The following is a 25,026-nucleotide window of genomic DNA, read 5'->3' as shown; positions in this document are numbered from 1 at the left end:
ATATTAAAGTTTTTCTTCATTACCCATTCAAGCCGTCTCCAACCATTATTAGTCTCAAAGTGGGTTCCTCGTCATCGAATTTAAACTAGAGGAAAGGCAGCTAGACAACATTGTCACTGTAACTGAACAGTGGGGTTTGATCATCGTTTTTATAATGCACTCACGGCCCCAAATACTAGAGCGGCCTTTTCTTTCTCTTGGTAATGGTGCACGAACAACGGAAAATCGGACACACAGTCTGGTTTGCTAACCATTTTCCATATTTGTGAATTTGTGTACTAATTAGTTAAGATTTTGGTGGTTTGTGTGTCTAGAATAATTTCTTGTCACGTGCTAACCTGACCCAACATCCTGCCCCGTGATTAGCCCAGATTCGGGAAGGAGCTCTACTAGCATGGGTATACGCTGCAGTCTTTTTTTTTAAAATTAAAATTGCTGAGAGCGAAGGCTATTCCTTTCTGTTACGAATTATTTTACGCGGGTTCTTGAAGTCTCTGCTATTTGATGAATCTAAATAGACACAATACACAAACCATACGAAAGAATCCCATGTTTGATTATGTTTACTTTTGTTTATGAGAATCATCCCATCATCCGTTGAGGGCACCGACCCCTCTGGTATTTGCCAGATGGCTAGTTCTGGCTTGGATGTTGTTCAAGTTTAAAATACCACATTTCTGGAGCTTATTTGAAGCTAATCGTGGAAAGGAATAGAACAACCTATTAAAAAAACAACAAGAACAACAAAAAAAAGAAAAACGAGCAAACATTTTCATTGAGGTGTTTAATTTCTGAATGTAAAATGCATGATTCGTTAAAATATCTATGTCAATCCAAGAAATAGTCACGAACATTTCAAGTTGTCGTGTTTTTAACTTTAATATATCTTAACATACATGAGTAGACGCATCGTCCACAGCTAACCTAAGTTTTAGCTCAGTGAATCAAATCATTACTATACGTAAAACCTTTATAAGTACAGATTTATGAATTAATTTTCGTTAAGATACACATTGTAAAACCGTAATTGTTAACCTTATTATAAGACAGCTCAGCGGGTGTAAATAGCAAGTGTTGAATGTGACTCGTATGGTGTTATATTCGTATTAGTTTATAACATTACATACTTGTAATGACATAACATTATTCGTGATGTTACACTTTCAGTAGTATTTACGTGAGGTACTGATATCGAATATTATAATATGTTAGCATGTACATTCATTCAAGTTTACCGTGCATGATGTTTGTTTCTTTTAAAAGAGAGAAAACCATTGCATTGGGTCTTTATTTTCAACAGATAGGCCCATAACACTTTAATCAAGGCCAGACGAGGCTTAGCTGTTAGCGTGCCGAGTTGTATAACGGAAGGTCCAAGGTTCGAGCTCGTGATATGCCGCTGAACGCGCTCTGTACTTTCGTCTATAAGCGCGTAATAAAAGTGACAATTATTTTCGTTATTCGTTGAACAGTAGCTATGTACAGGGTGGGTGTTTATGACTGATTGCCTTTCCTACTGTCAGCGGTTATAAATTAGGGGCGGCTATGTTTTGAACCTTGGTGTTTTGATCTGACCGTTTAGCCCATGTCTCGCATTAGGTACTGCTCGACTCGTATATACCTTTAACCTCTATATAACTACTTAGATTAGCTTTGTATTTTTATTTTCTGTGATATGCACACAAAGCATGTCCTTACAAGAACTCATCGTAGGCGTCATCGGTCTTTACCTTGTCAGTAGGTTAAGAGTTGATTAAGTATTTTTGGAGAAACGTTACCGTTTCAGTTAAGCGGAAAAAAGAGAGATAATTAGATGAGGAAACTTGGCTTTTTGTTTCTTCTATATCATTGGCCCTTTAAGCCGTAGCTATAATGTGACGGTCAGGGCCACTATTCGTTGATAAAAGAGTAGCCCAAGAGTTGGCGACGATGGGTGACGATGACTAGCTATCTTCCCTCTAGTCTTTCACTGCTAAATTAGGGACGGCTATCGCAAATAGCCCTCTTGTAGCTTTGCGCGAAATTCCAAACAAACCAAATTTTTATACCAAAGATAAAAATATATACCTAGTGGTTTTAATTTAAATATTTGGTTCACTGATTGCTCGCTATGAATAATCATTACACTTGGTTAAAGGCTGTAGCATCAGCGAAAAGACAGTATTAAAATATGTATACACAACCAACACTGTCATAATTGTGCAATTAATAACTTTTAAATTTTCATTAAAAAAAGTATTGTAATGTTTTAGTTTGTATTTATTTTAAAGAAAATGCATCAGCGCAGTTAAAAACGGCCAATAAAAAAGAAATTGATCTCTGTGGTAACTACCATTATTACAAGTATTTACGTTACGTTACTACTGCTGTCACGTGATAAATGCTTAGAAAAGGGCAATACCACATGTGTAACCCATCACAGTGGCTCAGCTGCAAGACTAAAATATTGCAATACTAAAACCGAGTTTCGATACCCGTAGTAGGCACGGCAAAAATAGCTAATTGTATAAATTTGTACTTAACAAGAGACAAACAAAAATATTATTCATATTTCTTTGTTTATTTAACTTACAGCTTTATAACTCTTAATAATGCACAGATCTTCCTATCTGTGTGTATTCATACAGTACTCATCTACTTATCTGTGTGTATTCATATAATACTCATCTACTTATCTGTGTGTATTCATATAATACTCATCTACTTATCTGTGTGTATTCATATAATACTCATCTACTTATCTGTGTGTATTCATATAATACTCATCTTCCTATCTGTGTGTATTCATACAGTACTCATCTACTTATCTGTGTGTATTCATACGATACTCATCTACTTATCTGTGTGTATTCATACAATACTCATCTACTTATCTGTGTGTATTCATACAATACTCATCTACTTATCTGTGTGTATTCATACAATACTCATCTACTTATCTGTGTGTATTCATATAATACTCATCTACTTATCTGTGTGTATTCATATAATACTCATCTACTTATCTGTGTGTATTCATACAGTACTTATCTACACATGTAAATCTCGTATGTCTTAAGTTTATGTGCCCGATACCTATGTCTCTGTTTTGTTCATATAACCCTGATTTGTCAGCCTGTTTGTACGTCATCTATGTTCATATAACCCTGATTTGTCAGCCTGTTCGTACGTCATCTATGTACCACTTCACATTCACCCGTATTTCTGTTTTATGTTCATATTAACAACAGCATTATGTTTGTGTGTCATTTAGTTGTGTATCTATTTATAAACTGTTCTTTGTTTATTCCTCTAGGGTTCTTTTTGTCAGAGTGTGTGTATGCGTTTACATAAACACCTGCATGTATGCTCTCTAATATACCTGTGTGTGTGTGTTTGTTCTATATTTCTGCCCAAGAAAACTAAACATAGTTGTTTGTATTGAGCTCATTTATATTTTTTCGATTATATGTGACTAACATTTAAGTTTACGCATGACAAAACTCTATTTCATTTCTCGTATATAATTAATTAGTAGGTTTTAGTAAAGAACTCTTCTATATTTCCTCACATGTGACTAACCTGTATTTGTTAGTACAGGACTCACCTGTATTTTCTCACATGTGACTAACCTATATTTGCTAGTACAGGACTCACCTGTATTTTCTCACATGCGACTAACCTGTATTTGCTCATGACTAACCTATATTTGTTAGTATAGGACTCACCTGTATTTTCTCATGACTAACCTATATTTGTTAGTATAGGACTCACCTGTATTTGCTCATGACTAACCTATATTTGTTAATATAGGACTCACCTGCATTTGCTCATGACTAACCTATATTTGTTAGTATAGGACTCACCTGTATTTGCTCATGACTAACCTATATTTGTTAGTACAGGACTCACCTGTATTTGCTCATGACCAACCTATATTTGTTAGTATAGGACTCACCTGTATTTTCTTATATGTGATTAACTTGTATTTGTTAGTATATGACTCGTATGTGGGTCACGCTCCCAGTGTCGGTATGGGGGCGTGCAACTATGACTATAGGTGCATATAAATTATACCTCAAAGCACAAATTTTAAAATAAATAAGTTTCTTAAACTAATGCACAAATAGCACTACTATTAAGTAGTATACTAACAACAATTAACATGGAAAAATGGCAAAGGGAGCGCAACAACACGTATGTTTAGAAAAGAGGGGCTCCATAAAAGCTCTTTGGTCCAGAAACTGTTGTGATCGTCTTTTACAAGTTTTGAGTGTTTTTGTCTACCATTTCTCCTTCACTTGAATAAGTCTCCGTAATCTTGTATCCCTCTTCCGTCAAGTAAACGAACATCGGCTTGGGAATGCTTGATATATTTGATTTAGGGGTCTTAGGCTTAGATGTGTAAAAGTAACATTTCAGATCTAAATTTTATCCGCCTTAGGCTAAATGCCAATAAAGCATTTAGTTCAGTATCATACGTTCCAGATTTCATCAGGTTTAAACTTTGGTTGTAGAATAACTAAGAAGATAGTGAGAAAAAACAAAACCGATTTAATTGACAAGGCTTTACACTTATGAATATAGTTTTTCCATTGATGATTTAGTATTTTAATTTAGTTTTAATATAGATTGTCTTGTTTGGCTGAATCTCTTGAGGCATTATTGAAATAATGGTGTAATATATCATTATAAGCATGTGAACTCGAGTTGCAAATCAATGCAATAAATTAAAAAAAATACATACTTAAGTTTTCTTTTTTATCGGTTTATAATGTTTTGCACTTTTGTCTTAGTTTATGTAGATTTGATCTAATTAATTTACGCCCCCCAGTGGCACAGCGGCATGTCTGCGGACTTTCTACGCTAGAATCCGGGTTTCGATACCCATGTTGGGCAGAGCACAGATAGCCCCTTGTGTAGCTATGTGCTTAATTACAAACAAACATTAATTTACGAGATACGTTTTAGTTCTCATCTATGAAATTAGATTACTTTTAATCAAAAGTTTTTTTAAAATTTATATGAAGGATACAGTTACTTAGATTAAGTGATGTTTCTATTGTGTCCTTAAAAATTCATTTATCCATTCTGGAGATGATAAATTTATCGATAAAAAATTCGCAAAAGTTTTATTATATTTATCTTTTTTTTATCATGGAAAGTCACAAATACAGAAGTTAATACTTATTAGCGAATGCAAGGTTGTCAGTCTTACCTATGACAAATTTAATAATGAAACACTTAAAATACATTATCTAATACAACCTTTATTACATTGTTCAAGACCCATCGTTTCCGTTTGTTTCATAGTTCATCACTAATTCTCTCCGGAATTTACGTTGTGAATGAATCACTCTTTTTTTTTTAGCCGCGGCATAGCGGCTGATAGAACGTTTTCTTTTTTTTTTTTTTGTCAAGTGCAAACTTTTAGCTCGTAGTTCTTGTCATCTCTTGACCGATTTGAAATTTAATTACCGTTTTGGAGTCAAGAGGTCAAACCTTTTCGATTGATGAATTTGACCACGCTCAAGGTCTCATAGATTAATTTACTCTAATTGTGCCTAAAAGAATTTTAATATGAGGGTAGGCTGGTAGAGATCCTGATGAGTAATAAAATCGAATCGGCTTTGCGCGCGCCCCACGCTTGGTATAGCACTAAAATATAGCTAATAAAAAGGAAAATAAAGGTCTCATAGATTAATTTACTCTAATCCTGCCTAAAATAATTTCAGGTGCTGTGTCTATTGAGGATTCACTCTTTTTTTTAATTAAGGTACGCTCATTTGATAAATACGTAAGTATTGAAATTGGAATTCCCAATGTAATTAAGGATGTTCTCGAAACGTCGTGATAGTGATTCCTTTCTTCCAATTTTATTACAACAAGAGATCGAAGTAAATCTAATCTGTTCTTGAAAGTTTTGCCATAAAGAAAACTTTTCACTGCATAGCTTATTTTCCAAAGCACGTGTAACAAAAAATAAAAAAATAAAAATCTTGACGGTGCATAAAATTAGACTTTTTTTATGTTTCCACAACAGTGTATACATAGAATTTTGATTTTTTTTATTTGGTATTTTTGAAATGTGTTTTTGTGCAATAAGCATCTTTCATCTAAATCAAAGAAGTATTTTCTTGGATTCTTGGAGAGTCATTTTGCTTAGCAGTGTCGGATAACTATGAAGATTCCAGGATCTTATCGTATTGTGTGAAAGAAATGTATTTTATCATAATCAGGAAAATATCAATTTATCCTGGAACAATAACAGGAATATACGCATACCTGTACTTTGTTGTATTCGTGACACGATCCTCCCCCCTTTTTTTCCCCATATAAGTTGAAAACATTGTCAAAGAAGTGAAACTGGATACATGGCTGCAGCATCGTGAAACGGTACTTTTCTCTTTGTGTATTGATTTAACTATTTGGGTAGGAGTAGGCTATTTTCGCCTGGAGTATGCAAGAATTTTTTTTGTCTAGTCTGTACTCGTGCTCTTGTAAGACTTTCTTTACAGTGTTTGGGTGTAATTGGATATATTCTTCTGATATGCATAACTGGCTGTCTGTGGCAGTTGGATCCTATTTGAAGAACATGCACCGCACAGCGAAAATAGAGCAAAATAGGTTTTTTCTTTCGACACCATAGGCGCAGAGTTTGGGGTTTTATCTGTTCCTTTTTTGATGTGACTGCACGTTGAGAAACATACAAGAAAATACTTTTACTTATTTCTGCGAACGTTGATCTTTAAATTCACCATTATCAATATTTTAATCAATTTAATATTAAGCGTTTGTCTGTGGAATAAAGATAGAAATTGTGACGTATAATACGTCGTCTTTAGAAGCACCCTTTCTTTGTACTGCTGTGAATAAAGAGGGGTTAGCGTAGTGCACTGTGATTTCTTTGTTGTAACTATATCATGAGCTGAGTAACAAAATATTAAGAGCTTTGTTTTCCTATTTAAACGTGTTTTTTTTAGATAACAATGGCAGTTTGTTATGACTTGCTCAAAGCTCCGTATCGGCGATGGACATTATTTACGCAGAAAACTTTAATTAAAACTTGTCGTTACAGCGTAGCATACATTACATTTTATTGGAATATAAATAATCAGTAGTAACATACACGCCACAATAAAAACGTTCGGATATTCCAACAATATAATGCAACTAAATTTTAAATTTCGCAGGTTTTATACAAGTTCTTTTCAATGTTAATTTTTCACAACGGAGAGAGAGCGATGTGTTAAGTACATTATTTGTACGTTTGCTTCTTATGTTTCTCGTGTGCGTCATCTAAACGTTACAAAACCTTATTTTGCTTCCTAGGTTGGTCTTGCAACTAAAATTCTAAGAAAACGAAAGCTCATAGCCTGAAGGTAAAGAACAGCCGTGACCTCGGTTTCGGCTGAATAGAAATAAATCAATCATCATGCTGATAGACCCATAAACAGGTTACAATTTAAAGAATTCAGTCTTTCGCTTTTACACAACTAATGGATAATAAAAGTTAGTTTGAACGATATTACTGTCAGTAGAAGATAGCAAAAAAACTAATATGAATAAAAAAATCCTATTTCTCGCAAATGTTGGAGGTATCCTACATACTCTACAATATTTTAAAAATTCGGAAAACGGCTAAAATGGGTTAAAATAAAACAAAAACAACGTTTCGTCGCTGTTAGCGTGGCCATTAACTTATCATCATCTTGTATCCCATTTTAGCGTTTTTAAAAGATTTCAAGATGTTTTGTGTGGAAGGGATTCGCGCACATTTCATACAAAAAGCTTTGTTTTATTTATCAGGGGGTGGAAGAGAGTACTACTTATCATTATAGATGATAAGATGTTTATTAAGTATATGGACGAGGCGCTTGCAGGCTTAATTTTAAAACACGAAGAGAACATGTGGAAAGTATACATTTAACTTAGAGTAAGTTTTGTTTTTTGTAAGGTGAAATGTGACATTTCAGGTTTATCGTCGAAATATCTTTGGAACGTTTCAACGTATTCTTCTTGTTGCATTTCCTGTCACATGATAGAGTATACTGATGTTGTTTTTTAGGGTTAGTATGTTAATTTATGGTGTTCGATACTTGATTTTATGTTTTGTTTGTTTGTGTGTTTGTTATTCAACATACAAAGCTGCACAATGGACTATCTGCGCTTCGCCCACAATAGGTAGCGAATTTCGTTTTTTCGCGTTATAAGTCCTCAGTCTTGCCGCTAAGCTACCAGGGAGGGTCGGTTAATGTGAGCGGCATATCGTCAGAAATTCCCCCTTTTTACATAAAATTAGTGTTAAAGGAAAAATGGTGTTCATGATTGAAATATTTTATTGTTAACTGGTGTTAATTAACCTACCAAAGTATTGGCAGTTTCCGAAATATTTCTGTTTTTAAGAACTTTGAACAATATAGAAATTACTTATTTTTCCATTAATTTGTGTAGGAAGTCATTAAGAGTTGATCGAAAAAATATTTTTGTGAAAACGACTATTGCATTTTGCATATACAATCGGCTCATCTGTGATTTTGATGTTTCAGTTTTACTTTATTTGTGCTTTGGGTGTTTGTCCCCCCCCCCCCCCCTCTGTGGTTATGGCGTTTCAGTTTTTCATCCATGCTTCCCTCCCCCTTTTCGTGACATTGTACTAGTCGAAGACAATGGAAGAATTAAGATGTTATTCCCCAGAATTGAACCACATGCAGCAAACAGATGCTAGATAAATTTACTTTGTTAGTGGACGACCTATGATAAAGCTGCTTTCACTGGAGCTCGGTATTAGTTCCTGATGAATGAAGAGTCAGTCCATCACGTGTCATTAATCTTCCGGTCATTAACTACCAGTCTCAAGCTACTCGGTAAAGGACTTCCAACTGCCCCAACATGGGTCTGAAATTGTACTCTCTTCATACTTGGCTCAAGGATACATTTTCCCCTAGCTTAGTATTCTAGCAGGAATTGATTTCCCTTCTTTTGTTGTATTGAAGCATGTTTTCGAATGTTTGTAGTAGATTAATTCGTGTCACTTGTAATATGCAGAGAATAAGGTATAACAGAATACTAAAGTTAAAACGGTCATTTCTTACGGTTTTCATTGTGTGAAATGTAAGTATTCAATACACTATAATGTCATAAAGATAGCAGTATTTATAACACACGTAGAATACCACCAGATAAAATGGATAATTACAGAATGCTACACGTTAAGGATTTATTGTTATTTCACATATACTTTACTTATGATGGATTCTTGATAAACTATTTATATATCATGAACAGTAGATAACCATTACGGCTATAACGTAGGACGGTTTCTTAATAACCGTTCTGTATTAAATGTGTTGTTAGTAAACTCTGTACTGGATGTATTGTCAATAACATCTCTGAAAAGGGTGGATTGTTAATAACATCTCTGTATTGGATGTATTGTTAGTAACATCTCTGTATTGGATATATTGTTAGTAACATCTCTGTATTGGATGTATTGTTAGTAAACTCTGTACTGGATGTATTGTCAATAACATCTCTGTACTGGATGTGTTGTTAGTAAACTGTACTGGATGTATTGTCAATAACATCTCTGTATTGAATGTATTGTTAGTAACATCTCTGTATTGGATGTATTGCTAATAACATCTCTGTGTTGGATGTATTGTTAGTAACATCTCTGTATTGGATGTATTGTTAGTAACATCTCTGTATTGGATGTATTGTTAGTAACATCTCTGTATTGGATGTATTGTTAGTAACCTCTCTGTATTGGATGTATTGTTAGTAACATTTCTGTATTGGATGTATTATTAGTAACATCTCTGTATTGGATGTATTGTTAGTAACATCTCTGTATTGGATGTGTTGTTAGTAAACTCTGTACTGGATGTATTGTCAATAACATCTCTGTATTGAATGTATTGTCAATAACATCTCTGTATTAGATGTATTGTTAATAACATCTCTGTACTGGATGTATTGTCAATAACATCTCTGTATTGGATGTATTGTTAATAACATCTCTGTATTGGATGTATTGTTAATAACATCTATGTATTGGATGTATTGTTAATAACATCTATGTATTGGATGTATTGTTAATAACATCTATGTATTGGATGTATTGTTAGTAACATCTCTGTATAGGATGTATTGTTAGTAACATCTCTGTATAGGATGTATTGTTAGTAACCTCTCTGTATAGGATGTATTGTTTGTAACCTCTCTGTATAGGATGGATTGTTAGTAACTTCTCTGTATAGGATGTATTGTTAGTAACCTCTCTGTATAGGATGTATTGTTAGTAACCTCTCTGTATAGGATGGATTGTTAGTAACTTCTCTGTATAGGATGTATTGTTAGTAACATCTCTGTATAGGGTGGATTGTTAGTAACATCTCTGTGTAGGATGGATTGTTAGTAACATCTCTCTATAGGGTGGATTGTTAGTAACATCTCTGTATAGGATACATTGTTAGTAACATCTCTCTATAGGGTGGATTGTTAGTAACCTCTCTGTATAGGGAGGATTGTTAGTAATCTCTCTGTATAGGGTGGATTGTTAGTAACCTCTCTGTATAGGGTGTATTGTTAGTAACTTCTCTGTATTAGGATGGATTGTTAATAACTTCTCTGTATTAGGATGGATTGTTAATAACTTCTCTGTATTAGGATGGATTGCTAATGACTACTCTAAGTATGTTCAGTAGAACAGTGTTTTTATCGTATATATCTTGCAGGACACTGGAAAAACTTTTCAACCAAAAACTTAGATTTTGAGGGTTGAGAACCATCTGAGCAGAGGACCGTTTTATTGAAAGAGAATTCGCGTCACTTTAACAACGGTCTCCAACAAATTATATCTGTTTTGCCAGCAGTGTACTTAATTCGATAAACACATTTATTGGTGTGTGTATTTTGTATTTATGGCAAAGCCACTAAGGCTGTCTGCCGCCGTCCCTAATTTCCAATTACTGGCCAGAGGGAAGTCACCCATTCAGCAGCACCCTACCATGCTAACAGATTGTTTGTCATTTATAATTCATTCACAGCTTAAAGTGGGAGGAATATTTTGTGGTATCGCAAGGATTCAAGTCCGACTTGCCAGCTTCAAGATCTAGAACTCTACCACAGGATCAAACCGCGTCCCAAACATTTTTTAGACCTGTAATGAGTCGGTCTTTAAACATGGTTTGTATTAGTGTTTGATATTTTGACCTCTGTATATTAAGCTACACTTTTAGTTACACCTACTTTATACACGAGAAAGTCCTAACAGTGGCATTTTGTAATGATCCGGTTTTACATAACGACTGGTATTTAATCAATAAGGGCGTGGAATGTCCATGTGATAGAACTCTGGATTTCGAAGCTGACGTGCCGGGTTCGAATCTGTCCGATAATACAAAATACCCCCCCCCCAAAAAAAGAAAGAAACACACTTTAAACTGTGGATGATGTGGATGATGCTGACAGGCTACTCTTAAATACAGTGGCGGATAGCCTTAGTAGAGTTGTTATAAGTACAGAATACGATCGATACATGAGTATTCGGATAATGTCAGCTGTCGAAAATAAAACCATCTACGCCATGCGTTAAGCACTTTAAAACGCATGGGAAGTATTAGGAGAATTTTTGTTGAATTACGCGCAAAGCTACTCCAGGGATATCTGTGCTAGGATAGTGTTGTATGTGTAACAAATTAATATTAACCTCGGATCAAAGTGAGCTACTTACTTAGAGCAAAACTAGAAATCAACTAAGATGATACTGAACACATAACTTTGAAGTACTGGAGGATAATATGAAACACGTTTTTACTGAATACCTTTATGTATCTGTATGCATTCGAAAGTTGACACTATTTTAATTGTTTAACGAGAAGAAATATTTGGTATTGTTCCGTTAGTCGTGTTTAACGTTTATTGTTAGGGCACGTACGTGACAGTCAGTATTGAGTTGTTGAGTGGAATGCCTTTTCACACTAAACGCTCACATTGTGTGCATATGTACGGTATATAGATGTTGGATGTATTACAGTACGTGTTGACAATTAATAAAATTCTAGCATGTAAGATAGTGTTCTGTCTCAACTCGAAGAACCTGATCGCGTGGTCAGGTTACATAATATGTTTTTAATACATGTTCTGTGTCTACTTGAAGAACCGGATCAAGTGGTCATGTTACATAATCTGTTTTTAATACATGTTCTGTATCTACTTGAAGAACCGGATCAAGTGGTCATGTTACATAATCTGATTTTAATACATGTTCTGTGTCTACTTGAATAACCGGATCGCGTGGTCATGTTACATAATCTGTTTTTAATGCCCACTCTGTGTCTACTTGAAGAACGTGATCGCGTGATCAGGTTACACAATCTGTTTTTAGTGCATGTTCCGTGTCTACTAGAAGAACCGGATTAGGTTACATAATCTGTTTTTAATGCATGCTCCGTGTCTACTAGAAGAACCGGATCGCATGGTCAGGTTACATAATCTGTTTTTAATGCATGCTCCGTGTCTACTAGAAGAACCGGATCGCATGGTCAGGTTACATAATCTGTTTTTAATGCATGATCCGTGTTTACTAGAAGAATCGGATCGCGTGGTCAGGTTACATAATGTACTTTTGATGTAATTTACAATTATTTTCTGAATTGGTTAAAAACTAATTCCAATAAATATTGTAATATAATACCGCATATAAGTCTGCTGTTATTTTCGTATTTAAATTTTTATTACAAAGTTCTGTATCGTATCTCTATATCAGAGGTATTTTTTTTATTCGCGCTTAACCGTCGGAAGTGCCAACGGGGTCCAGCTTCTCTTAGCTTTTTTAAACACGTTTTCCCAAAATGTTTATATACCGAACTGCTTGTGGGTCAATAGCTTTGTTGTTTTAAAAGCGATTTAAAGAAAAATATCATCAAAATTCCAATTAATCCAACTAGATACTACTGGCGCCCCCTATATATTTTGTATAGAAAATAAATGAGATCAATCCTTTTTTTTTCAGCTATTTATAGTGATGTGGCAAGCAAAGACAAAGTTATTGAGTTTGTTTGTTTTGAATTTCGCGCAAAGCTACACGAGGGTTATCTGCAGTAGCCGTCCCTAATTTAACAGTTAAAGACTAGAGGGAAGACAGCTAGTCATCACCACCCATCGCCAACTTTTGGGCTACTCTTTTACCAACGAATAGTGGGATTGACCGTCACATTATAATGTACCACGGCTAAAAGGACGAGCATGTTTGGTGGGACGGGGGATTCGAACCCGCGACCCTCAGGTTGCGAGTCAAGCGCCCTAACCACCTGGCCATGTCGGGCCAAGTTACTGAGTACGAAGCAATACAGGGGCCTCTCCCACGGTAAACTGCATAAAAACTGGTTGGTATTTAAAAATAAACGACGTAGTGTAAAAGTCCTAAAATAATCGATCATTTTACGTGTTTGTTTTTTTACTTCTGTCAAGGGCGGCTAATTGTCAAAACTTTTACAAGCTATTTGTAAACAAATCTTAAAATTATCCTCTGGTAACTTAGCGGCAAATTCAATCCCTACAACGCAAAACAACTCGGACACTAAAACTAATAAATTTACTATTTACAGTGTGCATGCTCGGAACTTTTCACAGTCTGTTAAAAAAATAATTTTTGTTTGTTTACGTTTCTTGTCTGGATTGTCAATTCTGTTTACAGAAATAAACCAATCCTCTATATATTTTCCTTACTTGACACTTACTATTCGGGGCTCACATATTTTTCTTAAAACATTCTGATCAAAAAGTATGCCCTTCTGGGCTCCTTAGCGTTAATTAACGCTCTATACGGTGCAGCATGGCCTCATTTAATTGCAGATTTGCACTGAATTGCTACTTGTCAGTTTCAGTTCAATTTACTTTAATTCTGGAATAAAGAGACGTGTCACGAAAGAATTACAAAACGAGGAGTCCATCTGCCATAACTTTTACATATGCTTCTCGTGCATATAAGGTCATGCTTGTCAAAGCATGTCTATTTCAACTAATGGATGTGATGCCAGGTAATTATTTCTTGTCGTCTATTTCTATAGAGCCACTAAATAAACACCCTGTTAGTCGGTCAGAACTCTTTACTACAAATATATTCTGGCTAACAGAAGTATTAGTAAGTATGTTAATTGAAATCCAAAGATAGTTTTGACATGTAAACTTCAACCATAAAATATCTGATGTACTCCTCCTACCCTGTACAACCATCTTACCAATTCATACACCAATGAATTTTAGGTCTAATTGCAATGTAAATTTCATTCTTCAGATTATAAAGATGATGAATAATTTATAATCTTCACATTAAGAATATGGAAGGAACTTTACAACAATCAGTAGATTTCAGTTTTTACTTTTTTTATTTACAGTCTGTGTATGTTGAGAAACTCGGTGTCCTATTTTTTCTGAAACGAAAGTAGATCAAGAATACTTTTTTGTTGGTTCAGAGATTATTGAGTACCTTTTGCAACTAGTTTAACCACGATAATTTGATACTTGGCCCGGCATGGCCAGGTGGTTAGGGCGCTCTCCTCGCAATCTGCGGGTCGCGGGTTCGAATCTCCGTCCCATCAAACATGTTCGCCCTTTCAGCCGTGGGGGCGTTATAAGTGACGGTCAATCCCACTATTGTTGGTAAACGAGTAGCCCAAGAGTTGGCGGAGGGTGGTGATGACTAGCTGCCTTCCCTCTAGTCTTACACCGCTAAATTTGGGACGGCTAGCGCAGATATCCCTCGTGTAGCCTTACGCGAAATTCAATACAAACAAACAAACAAATTTGATACATTTTCGTTTGACTCACAATTAATAATTTTCATGTTTCAATTATAACTATTGATTCATAAATGTGGCGCGGGTTGACCAAGTGATAGAATTTTGGATTTCGAAGTTGGCGAGTCGGGTTCGAATCCATGTGATACTACAAAAATCTTTCCAACTCTTTAAGATGTGGGTGTTTTATGAGAATGACAGCCGTAGAAAGGATGATGGGTGGTAGGGTGCTGTTCAGTAGTTAAATTTAGAGACGGCAGTAGATTTTCTTAGTATAACATTTCTATAAACACAAAACAATATTATTAATAAGCTTTCTTCAAAAATAGTTTGCTAGAAACATCATTTCAAGTGTTTTCAAGGCACAGTGACTGCTACATTTTGTCAGAACAGATTCTTAGACTTAAGTTAATTAACTAGTTCCATGTTTAAGAAATATACTTATCACCATTTGATACTTTAGTCATTCACGCATTTCAGGCAAAATTAGATCCCATTCTCATTGACCAAATAAATCAAATAGTTGACTAGTACAGTGCTATTACTGTAGTTCAATGAATGTGGGCTACGGTTATTTTCAAAAATGATCATGAAAACACAGCGGAACCTTTTTCGTAAAGTAAGAGAACAAAGCAACCGACTTCCGTAGCGTGCATAGCTGTAGTTCAATTAATAAATGTTACAATTATTTGCAAAAGGTTATCATAAAGACCAATAGAGCCTTTTTTACATATAAAATAGAAAGTTTTCTAACGAGACATTTACTTTAAAAAATAAGAAGCATTTAAAAAAACGACTTTTCTTGTTTTATTAGTTGTACGAGCTGAGTGATGACCCCCAGAGAAAAGAATTCTTGGATGACCTCTTCCAATTTATGCAGAAACGAGGTAAGATACCATATTTCCTTTTAAAAAAAAATCTTTCTCTTGCAGCTTAGTAACCGTCTGGAAAGATACAATATTTCCTTTAAAAAAAAACTTTCTCTTGCACCTTAGTAACCGTCTGGAAAGATACCATATTTCCTTTAAAAAAAACTTTCTCTTGCACCTTAGTAACCGTCTGGAAAGATACAATATTTCCTTTAAAAAAAAAACTTTTTCTTGCACCTTAGTAACCGTCTGGAAAGATACAATATTTCCTTTAAAAAAAAAATTTTCTCTTGCACCTTAGTAACCGTCTGGAAAGATCGAATGTAATTATTGTTGTTTTTTTCTGTAGTTAAGCTATGCTTTTAGGAAAGATTGTTTTCGTGAACAAACTCCAGTTTGTATGTGGTATTTTGTTTTATCTCAACACTAATGATATTATTAAGGGGGATAAGGTATTGATGCATCATATAACGTTTCAACCCAGATTGAGTAGTTTTATTTGTTCTATGGTTATCTTTACTTTAGTTTCCATGACAGCCCATCCATATTACAGAAGATTGAATGTTTGTAATGTCTCAAGAATATGTTCTGATCTTTATTGGCAGTCATTAGACATCTAAATAAAATCCAAAGCATAAAGCTTAAAATAGAATAGTATAATGTTCATATATTACCAGTAAAAAAAAACAAATCTTATTAATGTGAGTATAAGAAAAACCTTCCACTCTTATTGAATAATCAGTGATAAAAAGACGCGAGAGGGAAAAATAAGTTACTTTTCATACCAATGATAGGTAAGGTCGTTTAACTTTTATTGTTTTGGTTTTTCTCACAAAAATCAGTATGATTGAATGACAACAGTGTGTGCTTAACTGTTCTTGTTTTATAAAGTGTAAAAAAAAATCATGCATATCTGTATTAAACCCAGTAATCTGATGTGATCATTTTACACACTTTCATGCATATCTGTATAAAACCCAGTAATCTGATGTGATCATTTTACACACTTTCATGCATATCTGTATAAAACCCAGTAATCTGATGTGATCATTTTACACACTTTCATGCATATCTGTATTAAACCCAGTAATCTGATGTGATCATTTTACACACTTTCATACATATCTGTATAAAACCCAGTAATCTGATGTGATTATTTTACACACTTTCAGGAACGAGTACGAAGTTATCAATCTCAAATTTATTCAAATCTGTTTGTTTGAATTCTCAGTATTAGATAATTGCGAAAAGCCTGACCAAAGGAAATACCACTAAATTTCACAGTCCACTTATATATATCTCCAAATATATATTGTATGTAAATGTGATATATCACTCACCATTTTTATGTATGTATGTGTGTATTAGGCCTAATGCTTTTGGTTATCATATAGATATAGAAACACACATACATTATATGTGTGTTTATAGAGTGCTTTGTGTGTGTGTGTGTATGTAACATATATAAAATACGCACCAATCATCACGTTCACCACTACTGTTTCAAATTAGTAAAATTAACAAGTCAAATTTGAATCTAACTGAAGTTGATTGAGAGAGTGGAACTATAGTTCCCAGTTATGATAAATTATGCCCCCCAGAATATACATGGAAGGGTTTATATGTTGTTTGTTTGTTTGTTTTTTTCCTTCTGTCCTCGTACCTGAATTCTGTTAATAAAGACGTACATAATATATATGCACATTTATATACAAAACAATAAATATCCAGCTGATTATACGAACGTCCTTTGCAAATAACACATAATAACGTACGAAGATGAAAAACGTGACTGGCTGTAGCCGTCTTTACACATCGCTCTCAGGTCTTCCCGCGTTGTTTTGTTCGTGTTTCGGCAGTCTCATTCATCCATATTCATGATCTCTTAGAGTCAAACTACTGGAACAGCGCAGGCGTTTTATTGAATAAGGTTGGAGTAGAATTAAACATACATCACCCTGTGTCTTTTGTTGTTGTTGTTTTTTTTTCTTACAAAGCATGGCGTGTGGTAAGTGTAATAAAAGACAAAAGTAGACTTAAGGTGAATTTTAGATGTTGTAGTACTTCCCTATGTTTACCAGAATATAAAAAGTGTGTGTATTGGTTGTAATAAACTGGTAGAAAAATATTTTGTTTTATACTTTCCCTTTACATGCTAGGTAACGTAACATTATAACTAAGATTAGAATAATTGTACTTATGGAATCTAGTACAGCCGTTTCAAAAAAGTGCATATAGGCATTTCGTATATGATTTTTTTTTCAAATATATATATCCCTCCATTTTCTTGTTTAATAAGATATTTGGGTAAACACTGGGAAGGGTGTACTGTATTTGTTATAGTTGTTTTGTGTGCTCTTATAAGCACTATATCAAATGCGAGTCTTATGGCTTGAGAACAGAGAAGAACCACAAATTTATATGGTAAATATTTAGTCGTGGTAAAAGCAAACATTCAATACTATTTAGCTCTTCAAAGAGCCCTGATTGTACAGTTTGTCTAGAGCTGGTTGTATGGTGTAGCTTTAAACACACAACGTTAACTCCCCGAGGGGGTTCAGCCATGTTCTGTTTTAATGCTTTCTTCTGGTAAATACGGAGCATCACATGGTTTTTACCGTGCGGATACTGTCGGCAGTCTTTTGCTTTTGCAAAGGTCAATTACCTAATATTTTCAAGTGTTTAGAAAGGGTGGGGAAGGCCAGAAACCGCAGGGTTTTTAAAATATACCTCGTTCTCTTCAACTAACCCCCAAACCTCTTCCTTATTTTCCCATGTCGTCAACATACCTGGGAAACAACTTCCGACGTATTGTTCATAGTGAACACACCCGTACAATAACGTCTATGTATTGTTTATTTATTAAAACGAACCAGAAAGTTTCTTAGAAGCCATCGCATTTTTATTAACAAATGAATAAGCATAATATGGTGTTATATCTATTTTTTTTTTAGTTCAACTGTTCGCCATTTTGACAAACACCAAGCTAAGTTATTCTAAAATAAAACGAGGTTCGCACGAAGTAATCGTTTTTTTAGAATAGAAATGAAAGCCTTTTTCTTTCAAAGCGTCAATAAAACCAACATCCATGCAGTAAAACTCGTCTATTAAAAGAACTACGTTAACACAAGATTTGGATCTCACAGTCATTGATTGTATTAATTTTATTGTGAATTCTAAAGTACACGTTGAATGTAAGAACTTACTGAACACTAAAATGTAAGAACTTACTGAACACTAAATTCTTTTGGAACAATAACCGTCTCGCTGCGCTTTTAAACCACGTCAAACTGCAGTTTCTGGTGCGATATGGAATCTTATTGGACCGAATGATTCATAAATATGTAAAGTGTTTGGATAATATGTTGTACAGTAATATGTAAAGTGTTTGGATAATATGTCATACAGTAATATGTAAAGTGTTTGGATAATATGTTATATAATGATATGTAAAGTGTTTGGATAATATGTTGTACAGTAATATGTAAAGTGTTTGGATAATATGTTATACAGTAATATGTAAAGTGTTTGGATAATATGTCATACAGTAATATGTAAAGTGTTTGGATAATATGTTATACAGTAATATGTAAAGTGTTTGGATAATATGTCATACAGTAATATGTAAAGTGTTTGGATAATATGTCATACAGTAATATGTAAAGTGTTTGGATAATATGTCATACAGTAATATGTAAAGTGTTTGGATAATATGTTATACAGTGATATGTAAAGTGTTTGGATAATATGTTATACAGTAATATGTAAAGTGTTTAGATAATATGTCATACAGTAGTATGTATGTAAAGTGTTTGGATAATATGTCATACAGTAATATGTAAAGTGTTTGGATAATATGTCATACAGTAATATGTAAAGTGTTTGGACAATATGTTATACAGTGATATGTAAAGTGTTTGGATAATATGTTATACAGTAATATGTAAAGTGTTTGGATAATATGTTATACAGTAATATGTAAAGTGTTTGGATAATATGTTATACAGTAATATGTAAAGTGTTTGGATAATACAAATTACAATAATATGAAGTGTAGGATAATACAAATTACAATAATATGAAGTGTAGGATAGTACAAAATATATACAATACTATGAAGTACTTTTGGTCATATCATACATAATACAATAGTGCGTTGCTGCAGATGCGAACTTTAGGGCCAAAGGCGATAGTTTAGATATATATGTATATATGTATGTGTGTGTTTGGTTCACGGCGGATTCTCTACCATTCAACGTATATTGCCACCGTTGCTTGACTTATGACTTGAATTATGTGTCACAGCCTTTTTCGAGGAAGGATATTCATATAGCGAAGTTGTTCAATGTTGTAGTCCAAAGATAATAACATTTTCTAGAAAGAAGCTGTCAATGTTCCTTATAGAAACCGAAAAAAACCGAAGAACAGAGCGTTTAGAACAGCTACGGCTCTGAAGCCACATATTTCAACCCATTTTGAATCAATACCCTTATCCGCAAAGTGAAGGCTATGGTTACGAAAGAGAACCCTCCGGCTTAAAGATGGGCACATCTCCTTGTACCATTAACAAGATAGCAAATAATGTTTTGAAGGTGACAACGGATAAATGAGCAAAGTTCACAAACTTCTAGCTATATTTCACTGTCATTGACTGCTGTCATGAAGAAGATGGTCAAAGATACTGGACTCACTGCAATCCTTTTCGGCAGCATATACAAGTACGTGTAAAATTTTCCGTTGTAACTCCAGTGAACTTTCTCGCTTTTGGTTTTCTTAGATGTGGTCTTAGTAGCTGATATCCATGTACAGTAGTGGACCTGTGAAAAGTCTACAAAGATCTCTGTTTTAAGACAGACTTCGCTGTCCTTCTCAGACACTTTTTACAATGCAATATTACTATCAGAGACAGCGCGGAACTATTAATCCTCATTAATGTGCACTAGAATAATACACGTATGTAATTATGTGAAGTACTAAGTCATATGATGTTTAACGACCTACGGTGGGACAAAGGTAAGTCTAAGGACTTACAACGCTAAAGTCCGGGGTTTGATTCTCTGCGTTGGACGCAGAAGATAGCCCAATGTGGCTTTGCTCTAAAACAAACAAGTTATATATAATATCGTGAAGTACTGGAATAATACTGTGTGTAACGTAAAGCATTAGGATACTACTGTATATGTAATACGAGGTACTAGGATAGTATAAATACATATATTTAAGAAACACGAAAACCATGATATTTAAGAAGTATGAAAATGCTGTATACATAACAATTTGGCACGAAACACGTTTAGATTGGACGCGTTCGTGTACCCGTTTATTTTGGATAATGTATACTTGATGATGTTGTTTTTTTTGTCATTATATACTTACTTGTTTCACGGAATAAGGTGTGAGTGGGGATTTAACGCACTTGGATTTTTACAGTATGGGCTCACCTGTATTCAGTAAAAACATGTATTACCAAGTATCATACGGTTATTAAATATTAGTATCTTTGTAATGTTTGTGGAATTTCCTATGACCGCAAATTTAATCATAAACCACCTTGATGCGCTAGATTTCGGAGAAACGACATCGGGACAAAATCCGGTTCAGAGTGAGATAAAGAACTTGTAGGTTCTAGAAGGTCGCATATTACAGACATATATATTGGTATGATTACATGCGTTGGAATAATTACTGAGGTTGCCAATAGGGTTACTTTCTCGTCAGCAGTTGTCATCGAAGGTCTGCTCCTCTATGTGGTGGGTAATCTGATGTAATGAGGGCCCGGCATGGCCAGGTGGTTAGGGCGCTCGACTCGCAATCTGAGGGCCGCGGGTTCGAATCCCCGTCACACCAAACATGCTCGCCCTTTCAGCCGTGGGGGCGTTCTAATGTGACGGTCAGTCCCACTATTCGTTGGTAAAAGAGTAGCCCAAGAGTTGGCGGTGGTTTGTAATGACTAGCTGCCTTCCCTCTAGTCTTTCACCGCTAAATTAGGGACGGCTAGCGCGAAATTTAAAATAAACCAAACCAAACTGATCAGAGTAGTGATACATGCACTTAAAAATGGTGGATTTTCAATGTTTGTTTCATTTCACAGTAAAGTGCTCAACGGGCTATGTGTATTGTGCCCACAGCAGGGATTGTACTACAAATTTTAGCGTTATAAACACTCATGCCTATGGCTAAGCCATCTGGAAACAAAAGTATTGGAAATTGTAGCACGGGTCATAATAATCTAGCAAAAGTTTCGAATCCTTCCCTCTGGCCCAAAAAACTTTTAAACGGACGATTAACACTAACGTAATTGTATTTTGTGTTTAATTTATTCATCTAATTAATTCCTACAAATAAATTTACACCAGTTGGAAAGCTATTTTTGATATTGTCGAATGCTCTCTCGTGTTTGGTACTTGCGTGTTTTTCAGTTAGTTTCATAGCGGTTTTATTTTTAAATACTATCACAATTTTTGTCTACTTTGTAACGTATTTGTGCATAAAACGACCATTGTGACGTGGAGACGGATACGTGCGAAGATGTACGTCATTCATTGTAGGTGGCTTAACGAAATGTTGGTTTACAAGGTCAAAAACGTGAAACGTAGAGAAAGAAGTGTACGTACGCCCCCACACTAATTGATACTGTTAATGTAAATTACGTGAACAGCACATCACGTTTCTTTAATGAACAAAAAGATAATACATGAAATATCGCCATTTCTTTGTGGATTTACAAAAGCAGTAAATCACGTGCTTTCCCCTCGATATCATTGTTATTAGAAATTAGATTTGCATACGTGACCTTAATCGGAACACAATTTTTATTTCTCTTCCATCACGTCATATTTTTTGTAATGACTTGTACAAGATCATTGCATTCGTAGATCTTTCTAGATTCGTTATCGCAATGACCACTGAAACGTCGAAAAATTCCTCTTCTATGAGCTCGAGCCACGAATCTTTTAAGCACCTAGCGACGCCTCTGGATATTAGTACTTTCGATCTGAATATCATCTTGTCCCGTTAGGTGGTCAACTGGCGGTTCGAGATGGTATTTTATCCGGTCCCTATTGTAATTTTTTAATCATATTATATTTTGGCCAAACTGGCAAAACGAAACTGTTACCAAACAAAACCAGTCTCGTGACGGTTCTGGTAACTTTATTCAACTGTTAATTCGGCTATGGTTTAGAATGTAGACAGTAGGAATTTAAATGTAAATTAAGCAAATATTCCTTTGTACTTTATATGGTCATATAAATTCGGCCCACGAGCATAAAGAAGTTGACCATCCCTGCCTTATACCTTTATGTGCACATGGGCTAAACGGCTAACTTAGAGACCCCAGGGCTATAGGTTACTAGTTGTCCGAACTACTAACCAGAGAAAGGCAGTCAGTCGGTAGCACCCGCTGTCACAAGGACCTGTCCAGCTCCTGGAACCAAATAACGTAGGCCCGGCATGGCCAGGTGGTTAGGGCGCTCGACTCGCAATCTGAGGGTCGCTGGTTCGAATCCCCGTCACACCAAACATGTTCGCCCTTTCAGTCGTGGGGGCGTTATAATGTGACGGTCAATCCCACTAGTGATTCGTTGGTAAAAGAGTAGCCCAAAACAAATAACGCTATTAACAATTACTATTATAATGTGACCAAAGCTGAAAGAGTTGGCCATTTTCAGCGCCATCGTGCGTCGAACTTTAAAAATTCTTATTCACAGTCCGGCACATAACCATTACACAAAGCCTTGCATGCGATAGCAAATAATGCCATGAAAAATTTGATGCGTTTATGTTCTAAAGTTTTTTAATGTAGCCTCTATATAATTCCTTTGTAATCAATAACGCTGCTGAATGGTGCCATCAAAAAGCTTGTTCCTTATTGTCATTTGGTTACAGATTTGTTTTCTTGAACGACCTTAATCCCAACTAGTTTGGAATCGGCCGGTAATGTTTTGTTTTGTAAGCTAAGAATATTTACACCCCTGGTGGCTGGCCCAGTCAGCAACCATATAGGACGAACTTGTTCAGTGACAGAGATTCGACCCTCAGATTGCGAGTTAACCACCCTAACCACCAGATCATGTCAGAAGGAAGCATTCGTATAGATTGTTCTTTAATGCCTCGACACCTTAAGGTAACGAAATCCCAATTTTTGACCGAAGTGTGAGTACAGGTTAGTAAAGATTGTGTTAGATTATTACATGTGTAACAAACTGGAATTCAATTATTATTGGCCTGTTATATTCTTTAACACAAGTCCCTTATGGATTTTCAAGAATTAGAAGAGTGTATAGTAATGGTATTTTAACCACATTATATTCGTCGTATCCGTTGCCGACGACGCGTTTCGCTCAATCCAGGGTTATTTATGCCAGCTTCTAAAATACTTTCACACCATAACAGTTGTTGTTGTAACAACTGGCCTATATAAATAGTATTCCGAGCACTACTGTGTTCGTTGTATCCCAACCTTCCTGAAGAGCTCTGGATTGAGCAAAACGCGTCGTCGGAAATGGTGTGACCAATATAGCGTAATTGAAATACTATTATTATACATTATTCTAATTCTAGAAAATCCGTAAGGGACTAAGTTAGGAATGAAGTATTAAAAAAATAGGGTAGGCCTAACATAATGTCTTAAGACAAATATAATTAATTACACCATGCTTAGCCAGCTTCTGAAAGGCATTCACACCCTGACAAGTGTTTTTTTTTTAACCAAACTGAGATCCCCAAAAAGTGTGGTTTTGTTGGGTTTTTTGGTGGCGGTTTTTCCCTACGTTTCTAAAACATTTCCTCATTCACAACACTTCGTGAATGATCACAGATATTCGCGGAAACGGTTGATAGACCTTGATTGCTAGCATAAGTAATATTTAATTCTGTTTAAAGAGGGGATTGCCCTTACCTCGTTGCTACAATGGAACGTCAGAATTAAGATTAAATGGATAATCGTTCTTCTGTATTGAAATTACATGAAATAGCATGTGTGTGTGTGTGTGTGTGTATATATATGTTGTTATGGTATTGACGATTTCTCACTGGACTCTGTGTTTGTAGTCAGCATGGTTATTTCTAAAAAGATCGATTTCACGTTGTCACTCTCAAGTTGATAAGTAGTAAATAAACTAAAGATTATTATTAATGATATAAAACTTCTGCACATATCTTGTTGTGTAACAATATTGAGCGTAACATTTAAAATAAGAAGTCATACGCTACTACCACTACTCATATGTACAAATTCGTAATTGATTCAAGTAAGAATAACACGACGATGCACTTGCCGACTGATGATTTTTTTTCTTCTCGTGTTCAGTAGTTTCTCTGGTTTATTTATAATATAAATTGATTTCTCTCAGAAAACCAACTAGCTGATGCAT

General features: G+C 35.0%; 1 protein-coding gene across 3 annotated transcripts in view; it reads left to right on the top strand.

The window, feature by feature from the left end:
- LOC106478017 (AT-rich interactive domain-containing protein 3C-like) overlaps positions 1 to 25,026 on the top strand; it is a 103,011-nt gene that overhangs the window by 41,116 nt on the left and 36,869 nt on the right. For all 3 annotated transcript variants that reach the window (XM_022381539.1, XM_022381540.1, XM_022381541.1), the window contains one exon: positions 15,598 to 15,670. In XM_022381539.1, the coding sequence (XP_022237247.1) occupies positions 15,598 to 15,670 (73 nt within the window). The remainder of the gene's footprint in view (positions 1 to 15,597; positions 15,671 to 25,026) is intronic.

This window comes from Limulus polyphemus, unplaced genomic scaffold (genome assembly GCF_000517525.1).
Source record: "Limulus polyphemus unplaced genomic scaffold, Limulus_polyphemus-2.1.2 Scaffold173, whole genome shotgun sequence".
NCBI lineage: Eukaryota > Metazoa > Arthropoda > Merostomata > Xiphosura > Limulidae > Limulus > Limulus polyphemus.
The sequence above is the reverse complement of the archived record's forward strand: the minus strand, read 5'-3'. Positions and strand labels throughout refer to the sequence as shown.